The 21,006-nt window shown below is 32.6% G+C and overlaps 1 protein-coding gene across 2 annotated transcripts; it reads right to left on the reverse strand.

The window, feature by feature from the left end:
• Positions 1 to 12,041: 12,041 nt before the first annotated feature.
• On the reverse strand, positions 12,042 to 20,145 carry LOC134721048 (succinate dehydrogenase cytochrome b560 subunit, mitochondrial-like). 2 transcript variants are annotated; one of them, XM_063583747.1, is made up of 6 exons: positions 20,052 to 20,145; positions 17,872 to 17,928; positions 16,635 to 16,739; positions 15,910 to 15,971; positions 13,628 to 13,791; positions 12,042 to 12,630 (listed from the first exon to the last, which is right to left on the reverse strand). In XM_063583747.1, the coding sequence occupies exons 1-6, from the start codon at positions 20,066 to 20,068 to the stop codon at positions 12,523 to 12,525; spliced, it is 513 nt and encodes a 170-aa protein (XP_063439817.1). In that variant the 5' UTR covers positions 20,069 to 20,145; the 3' UTR covers positions 12,042 to 12,522. The 2 variants fall into 2 exon arrangements, with proteins under 2 accessions (XP_063439817.1, XP_063439818.1); XM_063583748.1 differs by having other exon boundaries at positions 20,033 to 20,057.
• Positions 20,146 to 21,006: the final 861 nt, after the last annotated feature.

Genomic DNA, 21,006 nt, shown 5'->3' on the forward strand with positions numbered 1-21,006 from the left:
TGGGAAAATAATACCTTTTATCTCAAGCTGATATCATAAGACCAGAGACATATATACATGTAGCCAGGGGAGAATGGGGTAGGGGGTGTCAACGTATATTTGTTCCACCTAACAGAAGTTCCAGTGGAAATTTTATTATAAACAATGTCATAATACCTGTACCTGTCGGAACAAATATTCTATACTATTTATTCCGTTAGGAACATCTACTGTAATATCTATTTCAGTGGCATATATGTGACTGAGTAAGTATGAAATAAGTGTTCTCACTCAGTCCATATTCTTGAGTTAGTCGCCTCGATTCCGTGACATTTCACTCCTACCTCCGCTCTCTGTAAGATTGATTGATAAAAAAAAATACCCCAACTTCCAACTGCCAACTGCATGATGCAAATATTTGACCAAAATCTAACTTAAGCTTTAATACAGCATGATTTTTCTCATGCATTTAGTATCTATCTTTCCGTTTCAGAAAAGGTCTGCAAATTTAGCAAATGGGAGCTTATTGCGGCATATGAATTACTGATGTAATCTGTAAACAGTAAGTCCGCTCAATGACGCCGGGAATCATCATAATTATTTTGCTTTCATATTTTTGTCACTGTCGATATTTTTTGGACGGGTATGGCACGGTAGAAGGATTTTCGAATATTTAAAGTCATGGTTATTTATATTTCTTGAACTTGAAACTTCTTAAAATATCCCGATGTATACGATGATTCAAGTCACGATAGATTGATTTATTGATTGATCGATTGTTGGTTGCTTAACGTCCAGTGGCAAATATTTCATGCATGTTAAGGACGAGAACAAGTTAACAATAAATACAATACGGTAGGTTTTGTAATAATAGAGATTAAAAAATGATTTCTTATGATTGTTTCGAAGAAATTAAGAAAAGAAAACATTGCTTACAGCTTTTGTATAATATCTTTCTGAACGATTAACCTGATAAAGGAGGAGATTACATTCACAGAAAGTCCCGGATTCAGTAACATCGACAAAAAAGAAGCATTCAGAGGAAGCAGAGTACCTCGCATTATATAAGCCTTACCTATGGTTGTATAAGCCTTAGAACATCAGCAGTTTTACTATATCTATATAAAAAAAATAAAAAAAAGTGGCATCGATTCACTGGTAAATTGTGTCCCCCAGACTTACTGATGTTATGGTAACATGCTCGGAATTGTACTGATAAATTTAGTCAAAAGAATCATTTTCTTACAAAAGGAGTCCATAGTAATAAAATGGAAAATGGAAACGGGCAATGTGTATGAATATTGACCAAACATTTCAATTTCCTGCAAAACTTAAAACATATAGACTGATTTACCTCCAGGAAGCAAAATACTTGAAACACGTTTACTATTTAAAAAAAAAGAGTTTTAAACAAGATTTATTTTTTTTAATTTTACTTTGTAAATATGACCATTTAGAACTTAATGTATAAGCCTTCATACTTCAAATTTGAGTGAAATGGAGGAATTTTATTATTGGCTGCTTAGCATCCAGTGGCAAATATTTCAATATGACAATTTCAAAATTCATATCAAAAGTATTCTGGAAATGAAGAAGTGATCAGAAGTGTGAAACATATATTGAAACAAAGGCATTTCATTTCCTTATTCAGAAAGGTCTATGCCGGGTATCTTGACAGTTTTGTTGGGAAAATCAGTCATTTCTAAAATTCATTTCTTAGACAGTCGTTTATTCCTTTTCAATTTTTTATAATGAATATTTGAATAGTAAAATAATGACACTCGAGACCTCTAGTAGCATAGCATTCCCAGTTTAAAATTGTGTATGGAAAATGGCCGGTATTGTGTTTATTTACCATAAATATTCAAATATTACAATAAAACAATGTATACATCATTTTCTATCAGAACAAGGAATTTTCATGTAGTCTTGCAGTAAAATTGAGAGGATGGACATATTAACCTTGACAAATAAGTCGATGTATTGTTATGGCTTATATTGAACTAGACATACTAGTAAATTATTTAACCATTGTCTTTTTATACCATCCATTTGAGTCTGCCAAAACACATTTGACCTGGACCAGTTATCAGTAGCAGGGATATTTCTGACTAACAGGTTATATCAGTCTGACAATACGGCTTACTATTCGAGCTTTGAGCAATGAGTGCATACGTATAGTGTTATATCTGGGTTCGTCTCGTAGATGCATGAGCCCTCTCAGAGTTTTTCATTATGCGATAAAGTTGGCTGCTTTTTATAGTGATTATTCCATTACCAGACCAAAATTTTCATGATTATATATTTGATAACCTAGGACGGTTTTTGATTATTTGATTAACTTGTTTACTTTTTTTTTTTTTATAATTATATGACTTATATGTTTATATTGGCAAAAAGTTGTCCTTATGTGATTACTTAGACACCCCATGAGTGATGAGGGTTAATCAATAAGTTTACAAAGGCCTTTTTAGACGTGTGGATTGTACTTTGTCCCTTCTTAACAATGTATATATTCAATTACATTTGGTTACTATTATTCGAATTTGGAAGTTAAGCTGTACATGTAAAAACCCTTTTACATGGCGTAGTATCGCCCCCTCATATTTACGTGAATATTGTATAATTAGAGCCCGCGAATTAAAAATCTTCGTTAACTTATTAATTCTATGAATAAACTTATCCTTAAAGGTTATCATTGTATATCACTGTTTAAGATCTCTGAAGGATTTAACATTGCTTTGGTTTTTATTGAATTGCATTATACTAGTACCTAAATATGTTTTTGTTATACAGCTATGAAAGCTTGTCATATTACATATCTCGGTTGAATTGCTTTAAACTTGTCAAATCGGGACTGTTAGGGTTTGCCCGTTGTTGAAGGCACTACAATGACTTAAAGTGGTTAAAGTTTACGTCATTTGGTGGGGAGTTGTTTCATTGTCAATCATACCACATCTTCTTGTATTTTTCTTATCTTATGCCCCTAGTTATATCGCTCTATCATGACTTATTTAAACTAAATCCGTTGGATGTGCCCCTAGTGTTGTATGTATAAGTCTGTTAATATATATAAGCCAGTTGGAACGTGGTAAGTCCGGGGCGAAGCTAGAAAGAAACAATGTGCAAGTAACTTCTGGCGAGCGTAGCGAGGCGAAAAAATTTTGGGACCTTTTTATGCATAAAAATGTTTTCTTTTTCGGTTTTCGGTCATAGGACGGTTAAAAGAGGAGTTATATGCAGATAGGACTTAAAAAAATTTATGAATGTAAAACTATTAATAAATCTTCTGAATAGAGTAATACATAAACAACAAAATTGAGAATGGAAATGGGGAATGCATGTGCCTAAGAGACAGCAACCCCGACCACAGAGCAGACAAGTTTTATCATACTATTCAAGTGCTTCAACTTGTGTGCATTTTCAGTGTATAAGTCAGTTGGTATGAGGTAAGTTTTATCATACTGATCAAGGGCTTCAATGTGTGTGCATTTTCAATGTATAAGTCAGTTGGTATGTGGTAAGTTTTGTCATACTATTCAAGTGCTTCAATGTATGTGCATTTTCAATGTATAAGCCAGTTGGTATGTGGTAGGTTTTATCATACTGATCAATTGCTTCAATGTATGTGCATTTTCAATGTATAAGCCAGTTGGTATGTGGTAAGTTTTATCATACTGATCAAGTGCTTCAATGTCACGTGTGCATTGTCAATGTATGTGATAGGTTTATCATACTGATCAATTAAGTGCTTCAATGTCACGTGTGCATTGTCAATGTATAAGTCAGTTTGTGTGTGATAGGTTTTATCACACTGATTAAGTGCTTCAATGTGTGTGCATTTTTAATGTATAAGTCAGTTGGTATGTGGTAAGTTTTATCATACAGATCAAGTGCTTTAATGTGTGTGCATTTTCAATGTATAAGTCAGTTGGTATGTGGTAAGTTTTATCATACTGATTAAGTGCTTCAATGTGTGTGCATTTTCAATGTATAAGTCAGTTGGCATGTGGTAAGTTTTATCATACAGATCAAGTGCTTCAATATCACGTGCGCATTGTCAATGTACAAGCCAGTTTGTGTGTGATAGGTTTTATCATACTGATCAAGTGCTTCAATGTGTGTGCATTTTCCATGTATAAGTCAGTTGGTATGTGGTAAGTTTTATCATACAGATCAAGAGCTTCAATGTGTGTGCATTTTCAATGTATAAGTCAGTTGGTATGTGGTAAGTTTTGTCATACTATTCAAGTGCTTCAATGTATGTGCATTTTCAATGTATAAGCCAGTTGGTATGTGGTAGGTTTTATCATACTGATCAATTGCTTCAATGTATGTGCATTTTCAATGTATAAGCCAGTTGGTATGTGGTAAGTTTTATCATACTGATCAAGTGCTTCAATGTCACGTGTGCATTGTCAATGTATGTGATAGGTTTATCATACTGATCAATTAAGTGCTTCAATGTCACGTGTGCATTGTCAATGTATAAGTCAGTTTGTGTGTGATAGGTTTTATCACACTGATTAAGTGCTTCAATGTGTGTGCATTTTTAATGTATAAGTCAGTTGGTATGTGGTAAGTTTTATCATACAGATCAAGTGCTTTAATGTGTGTGCATTTTCAATGTATAAGTCAGTTGGTATGTGGTAAGTTTTATCATACTGATTAAGTGCTTCAATGTGTGTGCATTTTCAATGTATAAGTCAGTTGGCATGTGGTAAGTTTTATCATACAGATCAAGTGCTTCAATGTGTGTGCATTTTCAATGTATAAGTCAGTTAATATGTGGTAAGTTTTATCATACTGATCAAGTGCTTCAATATCACGTGCGCATTGTCAATGTATAAGCCAGTTTGTGTGTGATAGGTTTTATCATACTGATCAAGTGCTTCAATGTGTGTGCATTTTCCATGTATAAGTCAGTTGGTATTTGGTAAGTTTTATCATACTGATTAAGTGCTTCAATGTGTGTGCATTTTTAAAGTATAAGTCAGTTGGTATGTGGTAAGTTTTATCATACAGATCAAGAGCTTCAATGTGTGTGCATTTTCAATGTATAAGTCAGTTGGTATGTGGTAAGTTTTATCATACTGATTAAGTGCTTCAATGTGTGTGCATTTTCCATGTATAAGTCAGTTGGTATTTGGTAAGTTTTATCATACTGATTAAGTGCTTCAATGTGTGTGCATTTTTAATGTATAAGTCAGTTGGTATGTGGTAAGTTTTATCATACAGATCAAGAGCTTCAATGTGTGTGCATTTTCAATGTATAAGTCAGTTGGTATGTGGTAAGTTTTATCATACTGATTAAGTGCTTCAATGTGTGTGCATTTTCAATGTATAAGTCAGTTGGCATGTGGTAAGTTTTATCATACAGATCAAGTGCTTCAATGTGTGTGCATTTTCAATGTATAAGTCAGTTAATATGTGGTAAGTTTTATCATACTGATCAAGTGCTTCAATGTGTGTGTATTTTCAATGTATAAGTCAGTTGGCATGTGGTAAGTTTTATCATACAAATCAAGTGCTTCAATGTGTGCATTTTTAATGTATAAGTCAGTTAATATTTGGTAAGTTTTATTATTCTGATAAAGTGCTTCAATGTATGTGCATAAGCCAGTTGGTAGGTGGTAAGTTTTATCATACTGATAAAGTGCTTCAATTCATGTGCTTTTTGCTGATTGTATAATATTTGCAGGGCCAAATGTCTCCCCAGTCTACACGTCCGTAGGTTTAACTTTTATTTCTTATATTTTGTATGTCAGAATGGGCAAGAAGCCCGAGTATATTTTCTATATTATTCATTTCCATAATAAGACCTGTGACTGTCTCCAAACTTGACGAAGACATTTATTACTTTTAGTATTCATATGCCTGAGAACTTAATCACTTTCCTGGTTCATTATTGTTTTTAAGTGCTATTTATTTGTCTGATCAGTATATATTATTTTTTAACATGATGTATTGTTAGTACAGTGTTTTTTGTTTATGTTTGACAGAATAAAGAATTCATAACCCTGAGCTACTTTCTTATGTTTGTGTATTGCCCTGAAACATGACTTCACTCACACGTATTGTAAAAAGCTGCGCGTGACATATCAATTATGAAAAACATAATCATATTTCATAATAAACTCCTGTATTTGTTAAACCTGTCCTTCGTATATAGATATGTTTATCTATAAACGTTTTTAGTAATAAAATACTATTTAAATCGACAGTTAAGATTTCATTGCAAACATTTGCATATACAAGTATATCAAACTTGCCACTTAGAAATGTTCACTTTATGAACTAAAAAAAACCCTGAACAGAGTAACATATATATATCACATCTATTTTTTAGTAAAACAAAAGAATTTTGTTAAAAAAAAGATTCTGCAAAACTTAAAGTAATCAAGTAGCTATGGATTATGGATATACATGTGTATGATAAAAGACTCCTCGTCCAATTTTGCTGATAAGAAATACGACTTGGAGCAAAATAGCACAATGTGTTCAAGGTTCGGAAAGTAAAGAAAAGTGTCTGCTTGACTTTTAAAAGGTCAACAGCTGCAAACAAGGAAATAAAAAAAAAAAAAAAAAAAAAGACCTAGACGATTACTGTCACTATATTCAATCATCTTCATGACGTGAAGAAGTTAGCATTAGGAAAGTTGGTCAGCCTTTTGTACGTAATTTTGATATGCACATAATCAGCTAAATAATTTCAAATATTAAGAATAAAGATAATCATAAAATGGAATAATTATGTTATATGTATACATATATATATATATATGAAATTACTAAAGTAATATCTGGGAACGTCTTGGGTATTCTAACTCTGACGTATATTAAAATGTCAAAATCAAAGGTTAGAGAAACCAAGATAATTATGTAAATGTGTTGCTGCCCAGAACATCCATTTAAACTAGAGGCTCTAATTGGTCTGCCATGCTCTCCTTGTATATCGCTTGTGTTGCTGCCCAGAACATCCATTTTAACTAGAGGCTTTAACTGGTCTGCCATGGGCTCTATTTGGTCTGCCATGCTCTCCTTGTCTATTGCTTGTATTGCTGCCCAGAACATTATTTAAACTAGAGGCTCTAATTGGTCTGTCATGCTCTCTTTGTACATTTACTGTGTTGCTGCTCAGAACATCCGTTTCAAATAGAGGATCTGATTGGTTTGTCAGGCTTTCCTTATATATTGATTGTGTTGCTACCCAGATCACCCATTTAACTAGAGGCCCTAATTGGTCTGCAATGCTCTCCTTGTATTTTGCATGTGTTGCTGCTGAGAACATCCATTTTAACTAGAGGCTCTAATTGGTCTGCCATGCTTTCCTTGTCTATTGCTTGTGTAACTGCCCAGAACATTCATTTAAACTATAGGCCCTAATTGGTCTGCCATGCTCTCCTTGTATTTTGCTTGTGTTGCTGCCCAGAACATCCATTTAAACTAGAGGCTTTAACTGGTCTGCCATGCCCTCCTTGTATATTGCTTGTGTTGCTTCCCGGAACCTCCATTTTAACTAGTTGCTCTTATTGATCTGCCATGCTTTCTTGGTATATTGCTTGTGCTGCTGCCCAGACCATCCGTTTAATCTAGATGCTCTAATTGATCTGCCATGCTCTCCTTGTCTATTGCTTGTGTTGCTACCCAGAACATCCATTTAAAGTTGAGGCTCTTAATTGATCTGCCATGCTTTCCTGGTATATTGCTTATGTTGCTGCCCAGAACATCCATTTAAACTAGAGGCTCTAATTGATCTGCCATGCTTTCCTTATATATTGCTCGTGTTGCTTTTCTGTTATCAGCCCAGGTGTCAGCACATAATTATGATTAACTGTTTATAAAACTTTAAAATTTTCGAATTACAAAGGTTTTTTAACTTTGCACTATGTTTGGCCTGTTGAACGTTTTTAATTCGAGCGTATCTGAAGAGTCTTTATTAGACGAAACACGCCTCTAGCATACAAAGTTTCAAGCCTCTATGATAAGTTTATTCGTAGGCACGTTGGAAATTTTCTATATATTTATACTTGTGTTTTTTCGTATATTTTTAGTATTTTGTTTGTATGGAAAATAAGAATAAAGAGGATCCTATTGTAATCTCGTATACATTACAGCTCTTCAGATGATCTGACAACTTCACAATACGTGTAACACTCAGTTTATTCTATCAGTTGTCAGTATGTACATGTTTCTGTTGGGCTTTGCACTCTTAGTGAAACTTGTATTACAAAACTGCCGAAAATCAGCCAATATATCCTAAGTTTGATAACTTGTTTCTAAACTTTGATATGAACCAATGATTAATCCAAAAACAATACGGTATGTTGCTACAAGTGAGACAAAAGATACCAATTGGATATTCAAACTATGTATAAGTCGAAAACAAACTAACAGTTTTAGAAAATAACAAGAATGTGTCCCCAGTACACGGATGCCCCACTCCCACTATCATTTTCTATGTTCATTGGACCCGTGAAATTGGGGGTCAGAACTCTAATTTGACATTAAAATTAGAAAGATCATATCATAAGGAACATATATACTAATTTTCAGGTTGATTGGACTTAACTATCCCGACCAAAAACTTTAACCTGAAACTGGACAGACGAACGAACTGACGGACAGACAGAGAGACAAGAAAACATAATGCCCCTCTACTATTGTAGGTGGGGTATTAAAATGAACGAAAAACGATCAAAAGATAATTAACAGTGTACAAAAAACCCACATAGTAAACGTTGAAAAGAATGAGTTACACCCAACAATAACCAGGGGTATCACAGAAGCTCCATATTGGTAAACAGATCCTGCTCCATGTATGACACCTGTCGTGTAACTGATATAAAATATGCTGATAAGTTTATATCAAGGTATTAGGTATCACACAGAAGCAGATTTGTAATTGACTCATTTTTAGAGGTATGTTCTTTTCTTGTAGGGTTGAATATTTTTTTCGGTTAACATGATTGTCAAGTCTGCTGACCAATAAAGCCAAATGACAGAAAAACCAAATTTCAAAATCAGCTTGCTCTCCCTTAGGTTCATTATCAAGAAAGATTGGTAAAGTATTATTTTATATCCCCCAAAATTGTTTGGTAACGAAACTATTAACTAATCAAAAATGTCCACTATTTATTTTAAGTTACCTTTACCTCTGACATACTGACTCAAAAGTATATAAGAAAACAACCAAAGAGCAGATAACAACAAAAGACCACCAATTGGTCTTAAACACAGCGAGAAAATTTCACATCAACAGGTGGTCCTCAGCTGGCCTCTAAATAAAATTGTGTACTAGTTCAGTGAAAAGGATGTCACACTAAACCCTAAAACAGTTAGTGCACACTAATAACCTCATTGTTGACAGTAGTTCAACTACTGATAGACACTTGGACACTGAGACCAAGGTTGACAATACTTCTCTTTCTCATTCTGTTAGTATATATTATTGTGATGTTCCTTCTTACCTCAACTACCACTGGATGAGAGAGCATGCACACACTTACCCTTTGTTTTTAAATTAGTTTAAATCCATTCAAAGCCCTGGGTGAGAAAATCAGTCTTTGTAAGCACTGAAGGGTTAATAAAGCATTGTATTAAGCATTGATTCTATAAAAACAATGACATTGATATTTTTAGAACAATTATTAGATTCTTGCACCTTGCAAAAGATATGTAATTTTCTTGAGAAGTATAACATCAATTTGTGACTGAGTATTTATTTCATTGATAAATTTCAGCAAATGTTCATGGATAGGATGTTTATAAAGTTATGATCAATGCACTATATTTTGTGTATCTAAAAGGTAGTGATAAACCTTGGAAGATTTAGACATAAAGTCATTACCATTTCATGCAATCTTTACCAAAAATGAAACACTATGAAATCCAAAACACTCTTGGCAGTGATATTGTTGGCTTTTTCAAAACTACATCTACCCTTTTTTATTGGGAAAATATGTGTCATTTTCATCAAATTCAGAAATTTAAAATAAACCATGAATTTGACTGAAACTTAAAGTCATATGAAACGAGTGAGTGGTGAAAAATAATGTTTGTCCAATTCTTGAACCAATGCATGTATACATCATAAACTTAGTTCTCTGTGCACGATTTTGTCATTATTTTTGCAAATATATCATATAATCGTAATTTTTTATCTATCTGTTTGTTATGATTTAACAAATATGGCTGCTCATTAAATGCCGTGTTTTGAAGCCAAGTTTTACCGATTGTCAACTTATAGTAAACAAAACACAAAAAGCATGGGTATTGAGCACGTGTTTAACATGTATAATCAGATATTTGTTTATTTCAATGACAGATCCATGCGTATTGTGGTCACCAGATTTTTACGAGGAGGGTTACGCTAGGGTCACTTTGCATACGGAAAATGTGTCGGCGAATTGCCTTCTGGAAGCAAGCAATTAAAAACTAAATGTGGACAAATTAAAGAATTTTCCTCAGAAAAAAGTATATGTACATAAGTTGTATAATGAAAACTATCTATTTAGTTTATTTTTTTTTATTTTGAGGTTTCTTATGACTTTAAATTTACAGACCCATTTTCAAGAGTCAAACCTTGCTTTAAAATAAGACCCCATTTTGTCAGTGATGATACATGAATAGACCCTCAAATGTGCACATATAGTCATTTTAGGCAAGAAAATTGTTTAAATGAGTGTTTTTCAGTTTGTACTCATACACAATTACTACTGAGACTGCACTGTTTGGGAAAAAAGTTGTCTTTTTGGGAATAATTTTAACCCATTTTTTTTCAAATTGGGATTCTTCTCCAGGGGAAAAGCTTTTATTCTCCACTAATTTAAGGCAAACAATATCACTGCTTGGGCAAGATTTCCCTTCATCTGTGACTAAGACAAACCCTGTCATAGACTTGGGCAAGATTTCCCTTCATCTGTGACTAAGAAAACTCTGTCATAGACTGGTAATCTTACCTAAAATAAGAGACTAAGACAAACCCTGTCATAGACTGGTAATCTTACATAAAATAAGAGACTAAGACAAACCCTGTCATAGACTGGTAATCTTACCTAAAATAAGAGACTAAGACAAACCCTGTCATAGACTGGTAATCTTACCTCAAATAAGAGACTAAGACAAACCCTGTCATAGACTTGGGCAAGATTTCCCTTCATCTGTGACTAAGACAAACCCTGTCATAGACTGGTAATCTTACCTAAAATAAGAGACTAAGACAAACCCTGTCATAGACTGGTAATCTTACCTAAAATAAGAGACTAAGACAAACCCTGTCATAGACTTGGGCAAGATTTCCCTTCATCTGTGAGTAAGAAAACCCTGTCATAGACTGGTAATCTTACCTAAAATAAGAGACTAAGACAAACCCTGTCATAGACTGGTAATCTTACCTAAAATAAGAGACTAAGACAAACCCTGTCATAGACTTGGGCAAGATTTCCCTTCATCTGTGACTAAGACAAACCCTGTCATAGACTGGTAATCTTACCTAAAATAAGAGACTAAGACAAACCCTGTCATAGACTTGGGCAAGATTTCCCTTCATCTGTGACTAAGACAAACCCTGTCATAGACTGGTAATCTTACCTAAAATAAGAGACTAAGACAAACCCTGTCATAGACTGGTAATCTTACCTAAAATAAGAGACTAAGACAAACCCTGTCATAGACTTGGGCAAGATTTCCCTTCATCTGTGACTAAGAAAACCCTGTCATAGACTGGTAATCTTACCTAAAATAAGAGACTAAGACAAACCCTGTCATAGACTGGTAATCTTACCTAAAATAAGAGACTAAGACAAACCCTGTCATAGACTTGGGCAAGATTTCCCTTCATCTGTGACTAAGACAAACCCTGTCATAGACTTGGGCAAGATTTCCCTTCATCTGTGACTAAGAAAACCCTGTCATAGACTGGTAATCTTACCTAAAATAATCAGTTAGATTATTGATTACTTACAAGTTAATAATGCTTTAATGCTAATAAAACCTGGCTTATCTGAGTTGCTGTGTTGGCTGTTTTAGAGGCAGGTATGGCTTCAGGAAAACAAACAAAATAAGATAATAATCTATATTATATAAAGCATTATCTATGCTTACAATGTATCACAAAAAGGACATCAAATATTACTTAACAGAAAGTCATTTAAAATAACAAAGATACATTTATAACACATTACAAATACATAAAACCGGTAATCAAATTAGACTTCAAATTTGGACCAACCATGATTCAGAAGCACATCAAAATGTGAACTGTATGAAGTCATTATGTTCTGTTAAAATCTTATTTTTTTGTGAATACTTCATTTTAGCACTAGATTTCGTTTTCTTTTTATATTTAATCAATTTTTATTGTTATATACAAGATCTTTAATCTTCCATAGGCTAAATCCTTTCAGTTCTGTAAGTATAGTATCTAAAAAATAGTCTGCAAGCTGTTACTACCGTTACTGAGGCAAGAAAATATTCAAAAGCTAGAAAATTATAAAAAAAAGCTTTAAGTTTAGTTGGATTATGTGTAACAAGTCTTTCTGTCTATACAAAATGAACACAGATAGCTGTGAGAAACAGGGATAGTGCAAACACAAAGTATCCAGTTCTGTATGTGTCCTTCAAGCTAAATCCTACAGCCCAGTCCCAAGCCTGAAAATATAACAAATATACTATGAGTTAGTACAGAATTTTAATAGGTTTTAAAAGGAGCTTGAACAATCCTAATTTCCAAACTCTATAATAAAATCATTAAAACACCAAAACATGAGACTAGTTACTTCTGGTTTAGGATATGAAACTAGACAATGATGATGTTTCAGCTTTATGTATGATTATATCTCTGAAAACATTAGATTCAGCATACAGTGGTTTTGAAGCACAACTTCAAATGGTGGTGTCAGTAAACCACATTTGATGACACACAATCATTTTGAGGCATAAAAATGACAAAGTTAAATATCTAGTCATTTGAAGAAAAAAAAAACCTCCTAAATGCTTAAAATATGCACACACATTCTACAAAGCTTGAAAACTAAAGGAAGATTAATTGGACAAATTATGAAGCCAGCATGCATATTTTCACCCTATAACACTAGTATGAAAGGGTACAACAGGACCCTGCATTTTGTCTGTAATTGATGCTGTCAAATGTTTAAAAAAGTCAAATTCAATCATCCAAAACTAAGTCCATTTATCAATATTATACAGAGACCAAAGTCTTTGTGAGCACTGAAGGGTAGAGATTGTATTTTTTCTCCCACAACCAAAAAATAAGCTTTGTATTTGAAATTGGAAGTCGATGTATCAATAATTTGTCTGATTGTTGGTTCATTTACATTTAGTGTTATGGACAAAGGGAGATAACTCCAATTTACAATATAACTTTAACAAATTCTAGATTGATATATAACATTATTGTTTTTGTTTTAAAGATTCTAGATTCATCCATATTGTATAAATGTATGTGCTATAAGCTCATGATACATCTGTCGCTTTTTCAGAAAATAATGTTCCATGATTCCGGTGCAGAACCTCATATTAAACAAACATGTATGGGTAATAAGAGGCAATAAGTTTTAAAAGATAATCAAATATAAAAGATATATTGTCAAAACAACTGTATCACATGCTGCTTTTAAATACTCACCAAATGTCTGATTCCATTAATATAATGGTAAATAACAGGAAACCCAAGGATATATTTACAGGCTGCAAGTAACGCAGGTGACAAATTTAAATCTCTGATCATGGTTATGTAAGTGGTAAAATCCCCTGGTGATACTAGTAACATTGCTGCCACAGCAGGTACAGCTAGAAAAAATATATAGAGTGCTTATAATATATAAAACTCAAGTACTGTTGAAAGAATCGGATGTAAAACAAAACAAGAGGCTCTCAAGAGCCTGAATCGCTCACCTTAATTTTTTGGGGTTAAATCTCTCATCAATGATTATTTTGGCTTTTCAATTTATTTAAATGTTCTTTGAATCATCCTATTTTCTTCAAAAGCAAAAAAAAATATCATTTTCTCCTATGTTCTATTTTAGCCATAGGAGCTATGTTTCTTGACATACAAAAAAATACAATATAAAATTTATACTAGATTCTCTGAAACTCATTTAGCCTAAGTTTGGCTGAAATTGATACAGCAGTTTCAAAGGAGAAAATTTTTTAAAGTATGGCAAGTCAACATGATGAACAAATTGTGAAAAAAGTCTTTAAAGGGCAATAACTCCTTAAGGGGTCAATTGACAATTTTGGTCAAATTGACTTATTTGTAGATCTTACTATGCTTAACATTTTTACTATAAACAGTTTATCTGTATCTATAATAATATTCAAGATAATAACCAAAAACTGCAAAATTTCTTTAAAATCATCAATTCAGGTGCATTATACCTGAAAAAAACAGTTACCCAATTCGGCTGAAAATTTCAGGACAGGTAGACCTTGACCTAATAAATACTCTAACTTCTTGTCTTATTTGCTCTAAATGCTGGAGTTTTTGAGATATGAGCCAAAACTGCATTTTACCCTGTGTTCTATTTTTAGCCATGACGGCCATGTTTTTTGACGAAATCGAAAATAAAACACAAACTTTATTCTATACACCCTTGGTTGAATTTGGTTGAGTAGTTTTAGATGAGAAGATTTTTTAAAGTTAGCAAATATGATGAACAAATTGTGAAAAATTGTCATTAAAGGACCATAACCCCTTAAGGGGTCAATTGACAATTTTGGTATATAAAATTTATTTGTTGATCTTACTTTGCTGATCATTTTTGCTGTTTACAGTTTATCTTTATCTATAATAATATTCAAGATAATGACAAAAAACTGCAAAATTTCCTTAAAATTACCAATTAAGTGGCAGCAACCCAACAAAGGGTTGTTTGATTCATCTGAAAATTTCAGGGCTGATAGATCTTGACCTAATGAACATTTTTACCCCTTGTCAGATTTGCTCTAAATGCTTTCGTTTTTGAGATATAAGCCAAAAACTGCATTTGCCCCCTAGGTTCTATTTTTAGCAATGGTGACCATGTTTGTTGATAGATCAAAACTTCGGACACAATTTATAAACTAGATACCCTAAGGAACATTCAGTTAAAGTTTGGAAGTATTTGGCCTAGTAGTTTCAGAGGAGAAGATTCTTGAAAAAGTTTACAACGACAGAGGACGACAGACGCCAAGCGGTGGCATAAGCTCACATTGCCCTTTGGGCCAGGTGAGCTAACAATATATGTATTAACACAACTTCGGAATATAACAGATGAACTGTCATAGAAGTCAAAAGATGCAGTAGTTACCCAGGTTGAGCTTCAAACAGATAAACACAAAGTAGCCATAAAATCTCAAGTTACCCAGGTTGAGCTTCAAACAGATAAACACAAAGTAGCCATAAAATCTCAAGTTACCCAGGTTGAGCTTCAAACAGATAAACACAAAGTAGCCATAAAATCTCAAGTTACCCAGGTTGAGCTTCAAATAGATAAACACAAAGTAGCCATAAAATCTCAAGTTACCCAGGTTGAGCTTCAAACAGATAAACACAAAGTAGCCATAAAATCTCAAGTTACCCAGGTTGAGCTTCAAACAGATAAACACAAAGTAGCAATAAAATCTCAAAGTGATATCCATAGTACTGGTATCATATCAAGTACATTAAGGACATGACATACTTTCTTGTCAACAGCAAACCTGGGAGTATAAGTATGGTCCTAAACTAATCATTGTTCCTAATTTATCCTTTAATATTAAAGCACACAAATTTGGAAAACCAAGTTGCCTGAGCATTATTTTGTTTATTAAACATTTTAAATGCAAGTCTATGTACTAATTGCCAATTAAATCCTTGACCTATGCATGATCCATCAAAATGATTTATAAAAATTGCAATAAAAAAGTTTATGTAAAAATGTAACTTACTGACACCCATAATAATGCCTGTAACCCTGTGACATAAAGACAGCATTGATGTTAACTGAGGTCTGAAAAAAATATTCATATAACATGTATAACAATGGAGATTTTTGGTATATCTGGTTCATTAAACAAATTGAAAAATTCAAAATATTTCCAACTAAGAGGCAGGTGTGGGTCACTCTGACAGATCTGGAAAAAAACATGTGATTTTTGTTTTTAATTAGGGAAATAAGAGTTTTTGCACACATATCTAATTTGCTACATTTTAGTTTAAGAGTAATCCCATAAATGTTTTTGTGTTTATGTACAATCAAGACTTTTTAATCAAAGTGAAGCCATACATTCTAATGTTATAAAGAAGCCATTGACTGAATACTTTTGTTGAAATTCGTTGTATTTGCTACATTTTAAGATAAAAGGTCAGAAGAAGAGTAAAACCATAAATGTTTTTGTGTTTATGTACAATCAAGACTTTTTAATCATAATGAAGCCATACAAACGAAAAAAAATGTTTTTTAAAATTTTAATAGATTTAAATACACCTTTGAATAGGTCTATTCAGAAGCTTTTAACCATAAAAACAGCTACAAAATAAATTACTCATTGTATCAGCACCTGCTTTCCAAGGTTAACCAAAGGCATAACTATATGGATCATCTATTCAATCAATGAAAAAGTTATCTAAATTACAGAAATATAATATCTATACCACTGAATAAATAACTTACTTGTAAATAGATAAATGAGGAGAAAGTGGTCGGTTCAGTTTTCTGTTCTTTGACCAGAAGTCACTCATTTCTTCATACGCTGTGGCTGAAGCCATCGGCTGAACACTGAAAAATCAACATTCTAGCATTATAATGAAGTCATTGACTGAAAACTGAAAAATCAACATTCTAACGTTATAAAGAAGCCATTGACTGAATACTTTTGTTGAAATTCGTTGTATTTGCTACATTTTAAGCTAAAAGGTCAGACGAAGAGTAATACATTTTACCATAAATGTTTTGGTGTTTATGTACAATCAACACTTTTTAATCAAAGCTGACTTGTTCCTACTTATATTTGAACATTATTATTCAGAACAGATAGATTCATATGCCATGCAAAACTTAAGTAATTTTTAACATGTTTGATAACATATAGTTTACCTGAAAATTATATTTTTTTATACTATACTATACACATTTTTTTGTAAACTTGAATATCTTAGAATATAAATCATCAATAAGTTGGTATACATGGCCATTGGATATGTTCTTAAGAATTTGCATCTCACTCCACAAATAAAGAAACAATTTGCCTTTATAAAATTTAATTCTTTCATTATACTGTGGATTCATTTATTTTCGTGGGTACCAATTTTCGTGGATTGAGGAAAACTTGCATTTTTGTGAATATTTGATTTCGTGGTTTTCCAACAGTCTGCATTTAATCATACAGAAAATTTGCAATTTGTTGAACATTAAAATTCGTGGTTTCCCTGTACCCACGAAGTCCACGAAAATTGGTTTTCAACGAAATATAATGAATCCACAGTAGATATTCCTTCATCATGAAGAAGCTCCCGTTTCAAGTTTCATAACAAAATCAATGAAGGATTAACAAAGTACAAAAACTTGATGTCTGAAAAATTTAATCCAATAAATTTTTGCACAGGACTGACAACCAGTCAGGGTACCATAAAATTAATTGTGTAGACTAGATTCTTATAAACCACACACGTTTTAGAACCAATTTAATATATAATTGTCAAAACACAAACTCCAAGAATTATAAAATATTGTTTTTGAATAAATACAGTTAAAATCAATTAAACTAAAAAAAAAAAATGTTAACAATTTCAAATCATGATCAGCTATAACAATCTATTTTCATTATAAAATTCAAATCAATACATTAAACAGCTCTACACACATCCTTTCTTTTTAATTACACACAATATAATAAGCAATATAATAATACCTTTTCTGTAAGAGAGCACCATGGTGTCTGAAAAGACAGCTCTGTCTGCCAAATTGTCTGTCAAAATATAAATACAAAAATCAATGAAAAATTTTCTACTTTGGATTTGTGTTGTCCAGTATTATTGGTGCATCCTATGCATTATCGAAAATCATAGAGAAAGAAATCAAGTTTTCAGTAATTTAGCATCAATATAGACTTTAATGTCAGACGTTAGTTTTCTCATTTGATTGGTTGTTCATTTTTGATTTCGGGGCGTTTCATAGCTGACTATGTAGTATTGGCACATTGTTGAAGGCCCCACAGTGACTATAGGCAAATTACACTCACATCAATTTCACATGAATTTGAATTCACGTCAAACAAGCTTGTACGTGAAACTTACATGAAAAGTTTTTTGAGAGTTTCGTGTGAATCTCATGTGAATTTCACATGAAAATCACGTAATTCTTTTTTATGTAAAATTCACATGAATAATTTTTTATTTAGAGTATTTCAAATAACATATAAATTTTCAAATTTATTTCAAATCATGAAAAATATCAAAAAATTTTGTTGTAAATTTCACGTGAAATTCCTGTGAAAATTTTCACATCAGATTCATAATTCACATAAAAATTTTCAGGTGAGTTTCATGTATAAGTTCGATTGAGGTGAATCTTGCGTGAAATATTTCATGTAAATTTCATGTGAGATTCATGTGAGATTCATGTGAAATTCATGTGAGCAAATTTTGCCTGTGTAATAGCTGGTAATATAACAGCAAGCTGAATGAACTTTCTGTATATGCCTGTCACAAGTCAGGAGTCCGTAATCTGTGACATCTCTTTTCTGCTGCCATTGCTTAATAAACAGATGCATCATTAGCCCATGATACGCCTGTCACACTTTCAAAAAAAAAAGTTTTAATTACTTAGTTATGAAAATCAAAAGGGAGCTTACATCAAGAGACATAAACAATTCACCAAAGTTTCATGAAATTGCTGAAAGCATTTTTGAATTATTGTCCGAAAACTGAAAAATCCCCCCATAACTTGGAAATGTAAAATGTAAAATTCATAAAATTCTAAAGGGAGCTTAAAATTACATCAATAGATCATGTAGATATAACCAATTCACCAAAGTTTCATGAGAGCCTTTGTTATGAATAAAACCCTCAGTGTAACTCAAAAACATAAAATCTAAAATTTATAAGAATTGAAGGTTACAATACACCATTAGATTTTATGGGCGCAGCCATTTTATGAGCATAACATGGTATTCAGAATTAAGAGTATGGCGAATCCTGATTGGTCGATATGTGAGCCCGTTATTTTATATTATTAGAGACTTGGTGCACTCTGCTTCATACCAAAGGCAAAATCAAAATTATTCCGTAGCCTTAAAGGCACTGAGATGACTTTTCAACGCTAGGATAGGACACGTATTTTTAAGGGCAAAATTGATAGGCATGGGCGATAAGTAGAAAATACGCTAAGAAAAGCTACGCGAACCTATATTTTTTGGACCAAAAAATACTGTCCTAATAACTTTTCTTTGATTCTAGCAAGGTTTCGTTAACAAAATCAACTTTCTAAAGTCTGTATCTCGAAAAAGGCTACCATTGTCGCCTATGGGGAAATTAATTGTTTATTTCAATCTGAAAGGGAGCTCATTTATTTGTGTATGCCAAAAGATATAAACCATTCACCAAGTTTTATGAAAAATGGTTCAAGCATGTTTGAGTTAATGTCTGACATGTTGACGACGGAAGGAAGGACTGACAGATGTACAACGGGTTACTATAAATAATACGTCCTGTAATTGGTGTATAAAAATAGGACTTCCCAAATAATCTAATTCATGTATACTTTAACTATAAGGAAGTGTCTGATAATGTCTCAGTAAGTGTTCTGTTATTATCATACGCCTGTTTTGGGAGAAATGTTGGATATTTAATGGGTAACCTTGACATGTTAGAGTTTTAATTACACAATTGACCATGTTATATATTCAGTTAGACTTGTCCTTGAACAAGACCATTTGTGCTTTTTCATCAAGCTGTACAACTTCAATTATAATTTCTGATTTTATACAGTTGAATTATTATTTATCAAATAACTTATTCTTTATAAATTTTCTATTGGTAATGCATTATTTGTGTTGTGGTGGAGCTATTTACGTTTTATAATAATTTTCACCTCAAAAGCTGTGCCATTATTCGGTTCTCTCCCTTGTTATCTGGAAATGAGCTTAACTCGCCACCTAACAAATTCGGTCTAAAACAAACTCGGCTGATAACAAAATCGGCCTTTTTAATAGTAAAAAGAACAAACTCGGCCGATAACAAAATCGGCCTTAAAGAACAAACTCGACCGATAACAAAATCGGCCTTTAAAGAATAAACTCGGGCCACTGATAATCTCGAGCTGAGAATTCAATGGAATGGGAATGAAATGTGGGAATGGAATCATGGGAAAGGAATAGAATGGGTTTATGGTATCAGAGTGAGAAGGGAATAAGAATGGGAATGAGAAGAAAATGAAAAGAAATTGTATTTTTTTTATTAAAAAATTATCTTAAAATTAAGAAAGGAAATGGTGAATATGTCAAAGCGACAACCACCCGACCATAGAGCAAACAACAGCCGAAGGCAACTTATATTAATCTTATTTTTCCGTTTTTATTTTTTTCACTTTTTTTATACATCAATCGGTCATTATCAAATTATAATATTAAAAAGAATTCTAATCTCATGGTTACACCACTTATTTCTTATCATTTCTCTTATTTATAAATAACTTGAAAATTTAATATGTATCATCAGAGACAATGTCACATATTATATATCTCTAGTATCATATAGAGTGGGGCGCTCATATTAGCCGTGGACACAATTTCGCCGTGTTATGATTTTGAGGTGCAAAAACTTTAAAGGATTGTTGAAATGGAAGAAATATGCTGGTAAATTATATTTTTATAACAAATATGATTATTTTTGAAAATGGGACCAAATTTCAGCACTTACGTCATTGGACCGAAAAACGGACAACGATTTTCAGCCAGTTTCCTGAATGAAAAAAAAGATTTCAAAGAAGAATTTCTTAGTCAATTCGGTAACTTTGACTGATTGCCCTAAATTTCAGTTTTATACAC

The sequence above is a fragment of the Mytilus trossulus genome, chromosome 6 (assembly GCF_036588685.1).
Source record: "Mytilus trossulus isolate FHL-02 chromosome 6, PNRI_Mtr1.1.1.hap1, whole genome shotgun sequence".
NCBI lineage: Eukaryota > Metazoa > Mollusca > Bivalvia > Mytilida > Mytilidae > Mytilus > Mytilus trossulus.